This window comes from Physcomitrium patens, chromosome 6, assembly GCF_059467195.1.
Source record: "Physcomitrium patens ecotype Gransden chromosome 6, ASM5946719v1, whole genome shotgun sequence".
Lineage (NCBI taxonomy): Eukaryota > Viridiplantae > Streptophyta > Bryopsida > Funariales > Funariaceae > Physcomitrium > Physcomitrium patens.
In genome coordinates this window covers 16,307,803-16,324,806 of record NC_143415.1, presented here as the reverse complement: position 1 = coordinate 16,324,806, position 17,004 = coordinate 16,307,803, and the positions used below count along the sequence as shown (strand labels likewise).

Genomic DNA, 17,004 nt, shown 5'->3' with positions numbered 1-17,004 from the left:
TCTCTTGCCAAAATTGGTTTGAAGAAGATCCTCCCTATCTTTGAATGCTATCTTTCCATCTTTCCAGCAAATAATTCCCTGCCGTATCATATTATTAAATTCATTGCAATCTTTTCTAATGTGTGAAGCATCATCACACCAAATGCATCTTTGTACATATCCTTGTTTTGAAACATTCTTCGAATTGTTTGTAGAAGTATTCTCTTCAAGTCTTGCCAATTTGATTTGAAGATCTCGCATTCCTTGTATAATTTCTTCCATCTCCATATCTGCTTTCTTTGATAAGGATGTCGAAGGTTGAACTGTAGGCATTATTGGTGGTGTTGTACGTATTGGAGCTTTGGGTGCTTGTACTGTTTTCGGGAAATTGCTCCTATCCTTCCTCCTTTCTCTTTTAGTAAGCAACATCACCACATCTTCAACGTTCTTCCACTTTGTTGTCAATCCTTCATCTTCTTCTTTGTCTTTAAGAAGGAGTTTTAATTTCCCTTGCAATTCTCCATCAGCAGCTTCAAGAAATAGATCAACTTTGTTCGGCTCCAATGTCAATTTTTCTACCTTCGACAATTGAGAGTACTACCTCTCAAATTTCCTTAGTAGCTCTGTTGCTTGCAAATTCTTATTGGGCCGTTCAATCCATTCCAGAAACAGCTTCTTAGTAATGCGATCAGCATCTTCCAAGAAATATTCGTCTTTCAATGCGTGTGAAAAAATCTCCCATGAATTCCCATAACGATCCGTAATCGATGTAATATCGTCTCTTATCTCCGGTATCGTGGCAAGTCCAAATAATTCAACCATTTTCTTCTCAGAAATCCAATTTAATTCCATTTCACGAACATAACATCTTAAATACCTTGAAATATTCCTCCCATCAAATTGATCAATTTTATTGACCACTGCTTGCAATGCTTTGGTTGCCAAAGCTTCCTTTCGATCATTGCTTTGTTGTTGCTGCATTGATAATGAGATGGCTTGAAACAGACTAGCAATAGACGGATCCATATGCATACCTTGTCAATTAGAAGAATCCCCACCAGCAACTCCTTCCAAAAATCGTTCAAAATTTTTATTTTTGTTTTCCATAAAATAAAGATAAAATCAACCGAAATCCAATACCTTCCACCTCAAGCTTTTACGTCGGGTTCACCACTTATGTCGTATTACGTGCTTTCTGCTCGACAACGCGTTGGGCATCTCGCTGTAGAAGGTAATATGGAGATTCGCCAATATTCAAGCAGTTTATCGGTTTTTGACTGTTGAAATACAAACAACTGCAAGAATACACCGTAAATCTATACGGATGCCCTTCGATTGCTTGTCGAAGTCCTTTTTGCCCGAGCTGGTAGGTTTCTAGACGTTACAGAGAACCCCGAACAACCCAATCTGCTAATCTTTGATACCGCTTTATACTCACGATCTTGTATCCACTAACTGTCTTGTTAGATTAATCCAATAAATTTCATTTACTCCGCATACTCAATCCTATAGACACCCTTTTAACTCTTTATCACAGACGTAACTCGATTTCACAAAACAGTCAAGAGTAATCAAACCCACTTCATTAAAAATCCCGATTCACTATTACAACACTGACTTCAGCAACCATTGCCTCAGTTTTCCCAAAACCCTATGAAGAAAAAAAAAAATCCAATTCTCTGTCTTTTTTTCCCGCCCGAAGCATGAAGCTAGCTCTCTCCTCCCATCCTTCAAAAACTCCCCCAAAACTTATTCTCCCCCCTAACCTTATCCTCTGAATTTCTTCAATCTTCCGTCTTGGATCTGGAATTGGCTCCCACCGTCAGAGCTTGGATCCAAAATTGGCTCTTGCCGTCAAAGCTTTCTCCCCCGTTTTTACCTTTAAGAGATCTTTTTACCGAAAACAACGTTCCTTGAAACGGCACAGAGAACAGGACAACCTGAAACAGAATCGAAATCCCGTAATCGGGACCACATTGAGTCGTCCGACCAATTCAGGTCTCATATTGGCTAAGAGTCCAATAGTAAGACCCGGATGTCCCCGTAATTGGATCAAATTGGTCCTTCACGTCAGATTGGCTGAGGCCCGTAGTAAGACCTGGATTTTCCCGTAATTAGACTGTATTGGGTTGCCCGGCCAATTCAGGTCTCATATTGGATAAGAGGATCCGGATTGGATTCTTGAAATTGGATCCAATCGGCTCTTCAAACGAGGCTCATCCGTCGTGTGAATTGGTCCTTTTTCTTCCTGCTGACTCCCGTTATTGGAATCGAATGGAGTATTTCAGTATGCCCCAGCTGACTGTAACGGGGTGACTGAACCTGGCCACTCAGTATTTGCACTGGAGTTGGTCGTTGCTCCCAATATTCGAGGTAATTGAACATTAATAAAAGTCCTATTTCTTTATATTTTCACGGTATACTCGTGTTACAACACAACAACATGGCGACGTTCTATAAGACCTCCAACATGTGTTGACTTTGTAAGACACATGCCTTGACTCACAAGGCAAGTTCTTCTACGTGTGGGCCACATAGTTAGCTTGATCTTCAAGCTAACAACATGTGTGGCACATGGCCAACTTGTTGACTACGTTTCTAATCCAAAAAGTCAATTAAAGACACCTATGAAGTCAAAGCAGCATCTATGAAGCTTCTAAGAAGCTTCCATATTAAATACTATAGAATTAACTTACTTTTACCTACTTTTACTTACTTCTACCTATTTATATATGTAATTACTAGCTTACATGATTATGTCCGTGACATTCCCCCGCAATCATTTTGCTATTCATAAAACTTTCTCTAAGCCAATCTTCAAATCCAAATGGTCTAAAATGGGTTAGGAAGGTATTCCTCAAGGCCTCCCAATTGAGAAAACTATCCACTGGTTGCCTAATATACCATTCAAAAGCTGTATCTTTTAAAGTTTTTGGCAACCGTCTCAATCAAATGTCTTCAGTTCTACCATTATTAGCCATGCAGGTTGTCAAGAATTGAGATATATGGTGATCGGGATCAGAGCCCGACCAACCATTGAAAGTAGGTAATGGTGCCATACTTGTAGTTTGGTCTCCTACTGCTCCCATTTGTACTACAATTGGTACTTCTGGTACTCCCACGGCCATTGGTGTTATCACTGGTCTCTTTGCTATTTGAATTTGAATTTTTCTTCCTTTGATTTTACTTGGACATAAAATTCCTTTTTGTCGTTGGTGTAGGAGATTTCTTATGCATAATTGTTCCTGTCTTTCTTTTGCTTGTCAATTAATTCTTTGATAATCCTTCCCTTTCGTGATTATCACTCATATTCTTTCATTCTTCTTTACAAAATCAATAGTGCCTTGAATTATAACTCACATATTTGTAATCCTAAAACTGGTTCTTCTCACGTTCTCATTCAACATATAATTCTATCTCTTATACAATCAATTTCTAACATTTCATATTGTTATCATTTCCTTGGAAGCGGTGCCAAAATGTTGTTCTTATTGTATTCAAGCTTTAATATATCAAAGTAATTAAACTAATATAAGTGGGTTGGAATATGGGGAAAGACTGGTTATATGAATTGGGTCTACTAGTATCACAATTGACTGTACTCTCGCTATCTGAAATCAATTATCAAATTATAAAAAACCGAGGCTTACTACTTCCATCTTAATTCAACACATAATCCACTCTATGACTATCAATTCAATAATACTTCCATATTCTTATTAATTCATCTCCCACTTAGTCACTTTGCAGTTTATATATATTCAATTACTGATCTCCAACTTACCTATTGTATTCAATTTCTCAATTCATTACACAGAATTAAATATCTCGACTTACGACTCTAACAATCTCGCACTCCAAACTAACTTCTCAGTATTTAGAAACTATCCATTACTCGTCAACAACAAAGAAACAAAAAGAGGTAGCACCAAGCTTGCCTCAGCTTATGACTATCACAGTCTGGCCCTGATCTCTCTTTACTCAATCTCTTTATCCTACCAAAAAGATGATCTGTCGGCCAATAGATTCCAAAGGTTATGACCCTTTGAATTCTTAACCATTTATTCTACTAACAACCTACTGTTACCAACTAAACTGCCTAATCATCAGTCTAATTCTCAAGGTTATCAATAACCAACCAATAACTTACCACAAAGTTTATTTGCCTATTCTACAGATATAATCATAATTTTTAGTTATTTTAGTCATATATTATCAAATAACATTAATTATCACTTTTTTTCTTAGGATATACAAATATAGTTAATTAGATTTTTTTGATAAAATTTATAATTTTATTACTTTTTTTGTATTTTTTATATGATAATTAGATTCATAGTTGATTAAATTTAATATATAAATGATATTGATTAAATTGATTAAAATAGATTTTATTTTTATTTTATAAAATATTAATTAAAAAAAAGAAAGAGTCTTTGTTATTAGAAATATCAAGGATATATTATTATAAAATTATGAAAATTATTTTTATATATTTAATTAATTGTTAAGATTTATATCTAAAATGTCATATATTTAAAAAGATCATGTTGTTCTAAACATGCACATTGTTGTATTATGTATTCTCTTATTTGAAAATGTATCAAATACTTTGCTATAGAAGATAAACTTATATTTTGAAATAAAAGAAGAGCTTAACAATCTAAATAGATTCCTAAATAAATTACTATTGAATTTTTACAATTCTAATAAAATCTTCATAAAATACTAACAAAATTATAAAAAAATCATAAAAAAAATTTAAAGAAATTGTAAAAATATTTTAAAGAAATTACAAATAAGCTTAAAGAATTCATAAGCATATTCTTTCAATCTTATGCTAAAAAAAAACCTATGAAGTCAATTTTCTAGTCTCATTCTCCAATCAACAAAGAAAATACCACAATTACCACATGTACATATTTTTATTCCTTAGGATTTGGTTTTAATCTTAGTTCACAACTAATCTTCTTTGGATATCAATCTAAGGATTTTTTAGCTAATTTTTCTTGAAAGCTATACTTTATTTTAACTTAAATATTTCTAAATATTATTTTTGGTAATCTATCTTATTTTTTTTAATTTATGGTCCTATTAGTAAATAGAAATATTTTTACAAAAAGACAACATCAATACTAATTTTTTTTACTACCTTTCTATTTTTTATCTATATTTTTAAAAAATATATTATTATTATTTTTTTTATACTTAAGTTCTTCTATAATATAATCTTAATTTTTTTCTTTCACCTAATAGCCATGTTATAATACAACATCTACCACCTCTCAACTTGTGCATATTCTTGTATGTACCAAATAAATTGAATCTTTTTGTTAGCTTTGCACCATGCATATAGTGTCTTTATTTAATTCTTCTTTATCATTCTTATTATCCAAATCAAAGTTGTCTTCTCATCTTGAAAGGTTTAAGTTTCAACAAGATCTTCTATATTAAATTTTGTACATTTTTGTTTTAATATCTTCACTTGCTTTTCAACAATTGATATTTTCAACCTTGTTCTATCTAAAAAGTTGCATTATCATAAACAATTTGTACCATATATATTTCAAATCAATGTTTAGAATTTTTTTAAAGAGTATTATGTTGATTATTCAATCTATTGTTATAGACCAAAATCCAATCACTTTTTTTCAATTACCTTTGATCTTAATTGATGATTTTCATTAAATTAAGAAATATTCTTTATCCTTTCTAATGCTATTTTTTTATCTTTTAGTTTTTGCTTAAGTTTTTGAATCTCAATAGCTAAAAATTCTTTTTTCCTTTAGTATCATACTTAAAGTTATTAATTTTTTTTAATTGGCATGATAGGTTTTTGCTTTTTCATATGCTTAATAGACATATATCCTATTACTAAATTATAATTATTTGATTAACCTACAATATAAATGGCAAGAATTGAGTCCATTTTTTCACCTTTCTATTATGAGCTATAATTAATGCTTTTATGATAAGTAAATGATCACACTTATTTTTTGTATTTTTTTTTAGATTCTATATAATATTAAATGATAATTTAATTCCACACCTTTCAAAGAATACACAAGCTTCTTGTACATCTAATTTTCTATAGTGTGCATAAACCTTTCTCACATATTCATAGTAATAAATTATATCTTTAAACAAAAATCTACAACTTCCATTAGTAGAATTTATTCTTAATTCAAAAATTTATTTTAAATAAATAGTCAAAAGTTGTATAACATATAAAACTTCTCAATGTTGTATACTATCATATATTTGAAAAATTTCATATAATTCTATAAATAAAATCACATCATAATAAATATTTTTCTATCAATATTATTCTTTAAGTTTAGTAAAGATGGCTTAAATCTCCCTATATCTTATCTATAAACTATAGTAAAATTCTTTTGATACTTTTTGTTGGTATTTTTTATTACCTATTATTTGTTATAGCATCTCAATCATTTTCTTTGGTCTCTTCTTTAAAAATCTTTTATAAAGAATATATATATATATATATATATATATATATATATATATAGATATATATATATATATAGATATATATAATTATTTTTATCTAAATTATTTTATGAATTAATTTACTTTCTTAATTGAGATATTCAAGTAATAACGAATATCTAATAATTCACCTTCATAAAGTTCTTCAAGAAATAATTTATCTTTATTATTAAGATTTAAAATTAAATAAATATTTTTTCAAATATCTATTATGTCTTCAATTTTCTTGTCTTATCTATCACATCTTTTTCAAGATAACATGTCTTCTATTAAATAATTTTTTTTAATAATACAATTAAATTTTACATTTAATGATTTTATATAAATAATCCTTCTTAGCATAATATTATTTAGTGTTTAATAATTAGTGATTATTCCAAATTTTTAAAGATTTTTTTTATAATAACTACCACTATATCAAATAAGTAATCTTTTTCAACTCTCTTAGCGAAAATGATTTCTTATAGTTTTATTTTAACTTGTTAATATGCACTTCAGTAAGTATTCAAAATCTTAGTTCTAAATTGAATTATAAATCTATTTTTATGTATGTACATATTTATTTTAATAATATCTAGATAATATGAGGTAATAGAATTAGATAAAAAATAGATAAATTTGATAATATCTTATGAAGAAGCTTCATAGATGCTACTTTGTCTTTATATATGTCTATAAGTGATTGATAGGTTGAAAACTTGGCCAATAAGTTGACCACATGTTGTACATATTAGCCACTTGTGGTATAAGTTGGATATGTAGAGCATATATAAGAAGTTTCTTTTATAAATTAGATACATGTCCTATAAGTTAGACACATATTGGAGGTCTTACAAAACATAGCTATGTAGCTTTTAGTTAGAAGATATATATATTGAGGGAAGAATAAGGCCTTCCTCACTCTTGTCAATTTCTTTCTTGATTCTAATATAGTTTCAAGAATCTCTAGTTTTCTTGTCATTTGGCAATAGCCATTTATTTATTTTTTGAATATATATATATATATATATATATATATATATATATATATATATATTTGATCATATTTCTTTGAGAAATATTTCACATGTTTATTTATATTCTTTAAGTTCTTGTCTTTGACAAATTAAAAAGTTATATCATCATAAAATATAATCGATTCAATAATAATATAACTATTATCTTCAATAAGAATTACTTTTCTATTAAAATTTTAATTAATTTTCAAAAATTTAATGATGAAAATAATAATGTTTATTATCTTTGAAATTCTTCAATATTATTATTTACTATTTAAATTAATGATCTTTATATAATAATTTATATAATAGATTTATTATATAAATATAATAAAGGAGCTAATTTTTCCAAAAAGTAATTTTTATATCTCATTTGATGGCTATAAGTCTTGATTTCAAGTTTTGATCATTAAAATAAGAGGTTTCAATGGCTCATATGGTCAAAACCTTCTTCTTTTTAATTCATGGTCAAAGCCATGTAAAATTTTTTCTATGATTTATAAGTGGCTTTGGTTTTTTTTTTTTTTTTTTTTTTTTTTTTTCAAATATTTTATAAGAAAGTCTTAAAAATATAGATGAATATTAGTAATTTTGTTGTTCTTTTGTAAACATAAACTTATTAGAATTTGGAATTTAAACATAGAAGCAACATCCAATTCAATGAAGGATGGCGTATTATTTTTACACTTTTTTAACTATAAATTAAATGATACTAAGAGTTTTTTTTATTGAAGAGATAATTAATTTTAATTTTTAGAGTTTTATAATCAAGAATAGTAGAACTAAGATATAAAAAGAATATTGATTTTTGTGGCAAGAAATCTATTGTTTCTAAATTCAATTAGCTAATTAAAGTTTCAACTTTGGAAAGAGGTGTCAAGAAAATTAAGACAATTAAAAGATTTATTATCTTAAGAGAAGTTTCCATTTGAAACTAGAATTCTAATAAGCTTATGCTTACTAATTGGCAATAAAGTATAATGTCATGGTGATTGATTTTGTAGAAGAAGATATGCAATCTTACTAAATTGGAGCATAAATTTTAAGAAAAAATGTTAGATAAATCTAAAAGAAGGTAAAGATAAATTTTAGAAATTTAATGTGCCTTTAAGTATTATTTGTAATGAAAACAATTGGGCACAAGTTGAAGCTTGGTAGTAAATGTGGTATATTTAGTCCATTAATTAGTTTATATTTAGTTCATTACTTATTTATATTATATTTATACTAGTTAGTTATATTTAGTTAGTCTATTATTTTATATAAGAGTTCCAAATAAATATTACATATTTATTTCAAAATTACAAAATAATTATAAAATATTAAATTTTATGAAAAATATGATACTATATTAGAAGTTATATTAAATATAAAGCTAAAAATAAAAAATTATTTAAGTTGTTTAAAAATATTTTGTGAATGAAATTGTAGCATCCTTCATTTTTTTTTCTTTTACTTATCTAAAAACAACTCTGTTTTAATAGATACTCCTTGAATGGGTTTTAGAGATTATGAGATATTCTAAAAATCTAATGTATCTTTGAGTAGACTTTGAAATGGTTAAGAAAAGCTATAGAAGTTACTAGATGATTATGAATGGTTATTGAATACTTCTAAACATTATTAAAAAATCCTAAAATATTATTCTAAGTTCTAAAATATTTCAAAAGGTTCGATTTTTTTTTTTTTTAATTATAAACGTAGAAAAAATATTTTAAAATACCAAACACATCTGGTATTTAAGGTAAATTTTAACATATATTGATCTAATTAAAACATAATTCAATTATTATTTTTTGAAAAATCTAACAAATATTTTTTTTCCAAAGAATTATAAAATTTATGATAAGGGGTTCATCTTTCTTTATTATGAACCCCTTATCATAAAGCACAATAATCAAAATAAGGAAGTGAAATTAATTCAAAAGCATTGTAAACTACTTTTGCAAACCGTGGACATTAAGTTTACAGAGGGGATATTCAACAAAACCCGTGGGATTCATGTGACAGAAGCTCCTTTACCATCACCACAAGGTTCAAAATAATAAATACAGATCAGAAACGAGCGCGAATCAAAGTGAAGTTATCTTTAAGACATCAACGTGCAACGACTGGGGAGCAAAAACTCCAGAAAATGTTGAGAAGCCCTGTCGTTTTACTAATTTCTTACATAACTAGTTATTCTATCTTTTTTCTATTTGAAGATCGAGTACCTGGGCTCTAATCTCCACACGTCGATGGTTTCTTTAAGGATATTCAGTTACTTGGAATTATTTTGCCAAACATCTCCCTCAATCACTTGAGTTATAGGCTTCAGCACCAGGAATTTAAAAAAAATTAGAAGTAGACTCTACATGAAGTTTTAAAGTCGAGCTTACAGAGCTTTCTGGTCGTAGTGAAATGATTTTTTGAGCAGTGTTTAAAAACAATTGCCGCCCGTTACATTTTCTCACAGCAGTCTTCACATAATTGGTCGCACGCATTCTGGCATTTCTTAACACCGGACGCTTCAGTTTAGTACGAACTGCGTCCATGAACTCTGCGGTCGCGACTGAGACGGCCAATCTGTTCAGGTAACACGTAGCCCCTGAAGATCTTTCACGTCAAGTCATTATGAGAGATGCCTTGTATATGAAATACTACAGCGATTCAGCGCACTAATAAATGTATTCCAAATTGATTTGTCTTGCTTTCCAGAAAAATTCTTTGTTTGGTCTTGACCCTTTGTTCTCCACTACTGGCTTGAAGGTGCTAGACATTGCTACAGCTCAATGTCCCCTTTTGTCCAACTTGGTTCCTCGCCATTCTCTCCTGCTGATGAGTGAAGTATTAATGCAGTTGCATAACCAACTTTTGCAAAAAAGTTTGAGTTTTGGCTTTCCTTGTCAGGTGATGAGCCTCCCCATCCAATCTGCATCTGATACACAATCTCAGTTTAAGGAAGAAATGATAGCAAATCAATTTAGCAAGCATGTGAAATATTCTGGCACACATCATAGCAAGTGATTAAAATGCATAAGCCTCACTTTCCTACCAGAGGACAGCAAGTTTTCCTCCATGTGTGCATGACTTATTAGACATTATTCTGTCAGGATCAAAAAGCAAAGGCCCTTAGAGATGAAATTGCTTCTGAAATTTTTAACATAAATTCTAGGTTTATGGGCGTTGTAAAAACAGAATTCAAAATAAAGTAAAAGAGCAGAGATTGTGCATACAAATGGTACTTAGAAGATCTGTATTCCGGCCCTCTTCCAAATGCGCCTCTACTTTTGTATTTCTCCCTATTCATGGTCATGGAATGGACCTGTAATTGGCATAATATATGGAGGTGCCATTTTAGGAAGTCTGAAACCAAGGTAGCCTATCAGGGCATATGCGATCCTTCAGTAATTTTCCAGTATGTAAGATATTATATTGAGTATGAAAGATGTCGAAATAACCGCCCATGGCTATCTTTGCTAATTCTAGTGTCAAACTATTTTGTCACATCTTCAAAATAAATCGTTACTAATAATCAGAAATTAAGTCCCGTTGCCATCAAGGCATTTGTTGTCACTGTGAGATTCAGTGTTGCAGGATCCAAAAAAATTCCTAATCTATTCACCACAATGAAAACAAACCATATTCGAGAAAAGTCATGCTTAAGTTGCTCACCTTTTCAAGTTTGGCGGGAGCTGAAGAACTCGGCTCTGGGTTGATCGTTCTCATTCTTGCACGTAATGCCATCTTGACCTGCGAAAGGTGTGCTTGTACAGCGTCCAGCAACTGCTCCGTTGGAAATAATGAAGAACCAGAAGAATTGTACTTCACCAGTTTGGTTTGAATCGCGAGAAGCTTTTCGCTCACTACCTTCGCTCTCCATTGTAAGATGGCCAAGTCGTTTGTTGAAGGTAGTTCAGACGATTGAGAAATCATATATGCATTTTGTTTTGTTTTTACAGGATCTTGAGTGCAAATTCCGTTCACATCGATGCATGAATTGATAACCGCAGCGGGTAGGGGTCCAGTAAAGCCCTGCAGGTTTAGACAATGCATCACTGGTACGTCACGATACGGCTACTATAAAACTTACAACGATGCATCAAATCGAATCAGAATTTTACGCTGAAGATTTTCAAGTATACTTTGAAATTAGGCAATAGAACCGCAGCTAGCTCAGGAACTAGTTTCAATTTCGTTGTGATGATTCGCATGCTAATACGCAACATTTTACACATTCAAATTGTGTATAAAAAAGGTGAAACTGTATTTACTCACAAGCGTGACAAACAGTTTCTCACCATATGTTTTGCGAGACGGCAAACTCTCCCTGCTAACCCTTGGGACCGTTTGGTATTCTGGCTGGTGTTTGTTGAGACAACCATGGTTGTTGGTATCAGAAACTGAACTGTATCCGACTGTTCAACGCCTCCAGCTTTCACCATCTCTGCAAGCTGCTGATCTATCCTCTTTACTTCCAATGCCAGACCCAAAATTTCGATGTCCTCTCTCGTACGTACGTCAGTCCTTAAAGCACAAGTTTAAAGCTCAATTAGATGTGTACAGCATAGGTGGTTTCAGCATTTGGTCTGCCTTTTCTTAATTTTTTTTTATCTACAGCAACAATCCTTTTGCTAGAACAGCTCTTCGAGAATTTGTGCACGGATTTTATAAGTTATTGAAAAATGCATGCTAAAATCTCTTCATCCTCTCCGTCGGTGTTTGATTAAAAAATTTGAATATGAAAAGTCACACAAGATGCCACAATTGTATTATCAACCTTTTCGTAATCATCCCAGAAAAAACTGGAGATGAGGGACCTTGTAATCCCGGTTTAATAGTTGATAAAGAATTCCTGGAGTGATGTTCCGACGCACTGGGCAGGTCTGCATCTGTGAGTTGTGTTCTGTTAACAGGAATCTGTTTCACAGCACTTAAAAATTTGAGTCCATCTCGGTCACCGAAAAAAAAGTTCGCATCTCCATCATAGGTTATGCAATTCAATGGTGACTCGGCGCAATGCTCCTATTTCTGCAGGAACACATGAGAAGCGAGCTGTTACACTGCAAATCCAGGCATCTGCTTACCATGTAGTCGAAAGGATTCCTCGCATTGCTTACCAGTGGTGAAAAGTCATCTATATCCCTAGTCCGGCTTGTGCAAATTGGATCTGCTTTAAAATCATCATGTGTTTTGTTCATGCTTTCTCGCTTTCTCTTAACAGAGCTGCGAAACCAGTAGAGGTTTCTTGACGATTCTGAGTCATTCCCCTCTTTTAAAACTTGAGCTGTTGTGGCGAAAGAAGATTCTATTGCATACTGAGATGTTTGTGGTGTCTTCTCGGCAATTCGGCCTCGTGAAGACAATGACCTCGGATCTGACGTCAGTGAAAAGCTGTCGTATCTTTGTAGTCTCGAAGCGTTCTGAAGTTGGACACTGTCAAGACTATTATTCTTCTCTGTCTTTGAGACCATCTTCTGCTCTAAAAACTCAAAACCAAGAAACATATTTTCTTTGTAAAGTTGCCCTTCGAAAGAAATTTCCCCTTCATTTTTCTGATCATCTGGTATCAAGTTTTCAGATGTCTGGCTTGCTGTTTTAGATTTCTCAAACCCTTTGTTGTTCGTGAGCAACAATTCCTGATCGTCCTCACCAATGTACTGTAAAAAGATCTACAAAATTTGCCAGGAAATAATAAATATTAGAAATTCTTTGTGATATGAAAGTCGTCAGATTTTATTTGCGATATTTTGTTTCATCTACGTCAACGTTATTATTTGCACAAACATTTTCGTTAACTGAAGAATCCCAAAAAATATTTAAATGTACAAAAGAACAAATTACCTTCTCCTCGCTGTGGTCAAAAGTTATCAACTCCTCGTTTCGTTTCGTTTTAGCCAACTGCAACAAAACTTGACATAATTTCGCTTCTGTGGAGGCCAATTGCAGGTCTTTCTGTTGAAGCTCAGCCTCTGTTCTTTCTCTAAGTTTAGAAAGCTTGGTCTTGTATTTTAGGACCTGATCCCTTAGCTTCTCCCTAAAATCCATAACGGAGATAAGCTTCCAGTAAGTTCAGAATTTTGATTTAACAGAAAAGAAGCGTGAGACTTGGCATGTATATACTAAGAGTTAACAATCTATGATCTGATACAATCTAGAAAACCCTGGGTTTTTCCAACTGAAACTACATGAGTGTGCGATGATTCTTCTTAATCATTGATTTATTCAGAAACTCTGAATTTAGCTTCATTTTTTCAAGTTCCATTTCATAAATGTATTGTGAAAATGACAATCATTCTTATTTAAGCCGCATAGTATGCCAAAAATCTGCATCAGACATCGAGAGTGAGATGAATTAGATTTTAGCCTTACTTAGCTTCATCGAACTCCTGATGCAATTTCATTAATACTTGGTTCACAGTAGAATTGAAGTTTTCAAGGTCCACTGTGAGGTCATGGGCAGTCTTCACGTCATCGTACAAAGCCAAAGTGGTACAGTTCAGATTCTTCGCTGATATTTCAAGTTTCAGCTCATGAGATTGGGACTTTGGATGAATTAACGCTGATTCCACCGCTAATAATTTTGATCTAAGAGCTGAAATTCTTTCATCCTTGACCCTGAGTTGCCTCTCATACGATTCCACTTCATGCCAATGAATCTCCTCCAGTTGCGTGATAGATTGCACCTTCGCCCCCATCACTCTTGAACAGACAGTTTCTTCTGGAATCCATCTCCAATTCTCTCCTGCTACTTCTGCAATTTTTTTCTCTTCACGAAGTTGTGCAAGCTTTCGAACAAGATCCTCCATTTCGTCAGATTTGACCCTTGCTTGTTCCATCAATGAACTGACTGCAGCATCTTTCTTCTGTAATTCCTTCTTCAGGTACTCCGTCTCGCTCAAAATCCTTTCTAATTCAAAATTAGAAGTACTCAAATTTATCCTGGTGGTATTGAGCTCTTCAAGTAAACTTTTAAATCTGCCTTCAACTTCCATCTGATTTTCTTTCACTTCGGAAAGAAGAAGATCCTGTTCAACGGAAGCTGCAACCTCCTTGTCCAATTTCTTACTTAACTGGACCTCAACTAACTCTGCCTCAGCTAGTCTCTCTCTGATCTCCTTGTGTTCTCGATCTGCCAAACGAGCTTCCTCGATGGCCGTCATGAGAAGAAACTCCTTCTCACTAAGCGCTAATTCAAGCTGCTTCGCGTGTTTGTCCTTCTGGTCACACATCTCGCAACTGATTCCTTTCGTATTCAACTTAAATCCACAGATCTCTCCGACTTCAGCCTTAAACAGATCCTTCCTCAAGAGGTTTATTTCATGACGCAACTTCTTCCTTTCACTCTTCCAGGACTGCTCTTGGCCAGCATAAATACGCACAACTTTCTCATTTGCTTTGGAGTCCTCCTCCCGTCTCTTCTTCAGTTCGAAAACCTCCAATTCAGATCTTTCTTTTTTATGTACAAGTACCGCTATTTCTTCCTTCCAAGATAAACCGTCTCTGTGTCTGGCTTCTTCTGATGCTGACAATTTCTCGCGCAATAGCTGAGCATTTAGAGCTAGTATATGCAACCAGCCCATGGCCCTCGCCAACATGGATACAAGAGCCATCTTCTGAACATGAGAACTAGTTATATCCATTTCATTCTTCACCTTTCTTGTGTTATGGATCAGAGCTCCAAGTGCTGCGAAGGCATATGCAACGCCAAAGTATTCCACCAAGAATGGCCAAGCTTCTTCATCCTTCAAATTCATACAACTGTACGTAAGAGGCTTCCGCCGTGGTGTAAGGTCCATTTTGGAATCAACAGAGACGGGATCGTCGGGACAAGCTTCAAATTCCATAATCAAGCCATCGGTATCCACATCTTCCATGGTTGATGCACAATTAAAAGCACTTCTCCGACAAGAATTGTAGCGATATTTTCCAATTAGTTATTGAATACAAACCTGTTGAATCCAATAATACACACCGTTAAATAATCCGCTCAGAATTGCATTTTATATGATGATCTCCACCAAGTCGTTCTATCCGAAATCATCGACAAATCGAATGGAGGAATCGAAGATTAATAAGAACACACTAATTCTCGTCGACAATCTAGATAGTATATTTTAACGCTTACGGATGACTATTTATCATGATGATATTAAATGACGCCTCAAGGTATATTTTAACGTTTAACTGGTATGTCCTAAATCGAAACAAATGTCATGATGATATTAAATGACGCCTCAAGGTATGCATCTAAATCACTAATACTGCCAATTAATTAGTATGTATCACTCAGCTTTAAGAAGAGAAAAGGACTTACTAGCACTGCAAAATGTAGGTAGAACTTTCCATACCGAAAGCTACAAGGATACGGAGCGTTTGGTACATGCCTTGCAGTCGCAAGGTAAATTTAATGGAGCTATTTCCTCATCTCTCAATAGAGCAAATCCATAGTGACAAAATTGTTTAGCTGTAAATGTGTCCCTTCGTGGAGGCAGACTACAGTCTCTACGAAGAGGATAATCACAACTCTAGAGCAGAATGATTTCTGTTGCCAATGATACTGCTCCCTTCCTGGTCTCGCTCATCTCAGAGCACTCCGTCATAAACTCTCGCTGAACTTTACACAAAATTTTACAAAATGCATGAAACCGGAATGATTTTCAACTAGGTCACCTCCAAGTTCGCGCAGTATATCGGCACCAGCACCCTTACGCCACCGAACAAGTCAAGGAAGTCTCCGTCAACCGTGATCAGCCTCAAAATTGACTTCAAGCAAGTCCCTGAACTCCAAAGACTCCCCCCACTAGCTCACTGCAGACTAGATCATCTGCAGAAGGTTGAAGCTCTGGAAACAACTCCCATTACGGGTCGGGGCTTCTCCCCAAAGCCCCTCGCTGCTCGTTTTCCTTCCCACTGCTCCACACCGTCATCGACCCTACCAACTACGCTAGTAGCAACTGCAAACAAAATCATCATTTCGAGAAGATCTTTCTTACATAAAATAATATAACCATAAGCAGCTACAACAACACTAAAAAAAATTCCTACAAAGTTTTTTTATGACCATTCTCCTGCTAACGCGACTACTCTATCAAACGCGGCAAACTACAGCAAACGCCTTGTGATAACCGTTTTCAAGGAGCGCACACGAGGGCCTTGTTGCCAAACCCCTGCTTCATTCACACTGCACCGACGACACCCATGCCCCATCTTCCATCCAGCCTGGCACCCGACAGCCCCATGACCTGCCCACGTACTCTTCTCCACCTCTGAATAATCGACCTGGGCGGTCCACGTCGATTATTTAAATTGTCAGTCTTATAGTGTCAGAAAAAACTCCCAGCCGATAGCTTTTGGCATGAGGTAGGCTGGGCGAAGGAGTGGGACCCAAGACCACATCAGAGAGTACAGGACACGCTTCGCAGTAAAGAAACAAGGCCTCTCTCGGTCTTGGGTCCCCCTTTTTATTTGTTAAGATTGGTATCTTTGGACCGAGCTACCCAGAACTGTGCTTTATTCCTGCCTAAGAGTGAAAGAT

The 17,004-nt window shown here is 33.6% G+C and overlaps 1 protein-coding gene across 5 annotated transcripts; it reads right to left on the bottom strand.

The window, feature by feature from the left end:
* Window positions 1–9,485: 9,485 nt before the first annotated feature.
* Window positions 9,486–16,571, bottom strand: LOC112284002 (uncharacterized). Of its 5 annotated transcripts, none has more exons than XM_073534949.2 (9): window positions 15,784–16,571; window positions 13,839–15,418; window positions 13,311–13,503; window positions 12,587–13,138; window positions 12,247–12,386; window positions 11,768–11,993; window positions 11,142–11,501; window positions 10,703–10,791; window positions 9,486–10,404 (listed from the first exon to the last, which is right to left on the bottom strand). In XM_073534949.2, the coding sequence occupies exons 2-9, from the start codon at window positions 15,341–15,343 to the stop codon at window positions 10,317–10,319; spliced, it is 3,153 nt and encodes a 1,050-aa protein (XP_073391050.1). In that variant the 5' UTR covers window positions 15,344–15,418; window positions 15,784–16,571; the 3' UTR covers window positions 9,486–10,316. The 5 variants fall into 5 exon arrangements, with proteins under 5 accessions (XP_073391050.1, XP_090107547.1, XP_090107545.1 ...); XM_090251421.1 differs by having other exon boundaries at window positions 9,486–10,398; XM_090251419.1 differs by having other exon boundaries at window positions 16,140–16,487.
* Window positions 16,572–17,004: the final 433 nt, after the last annotated feature.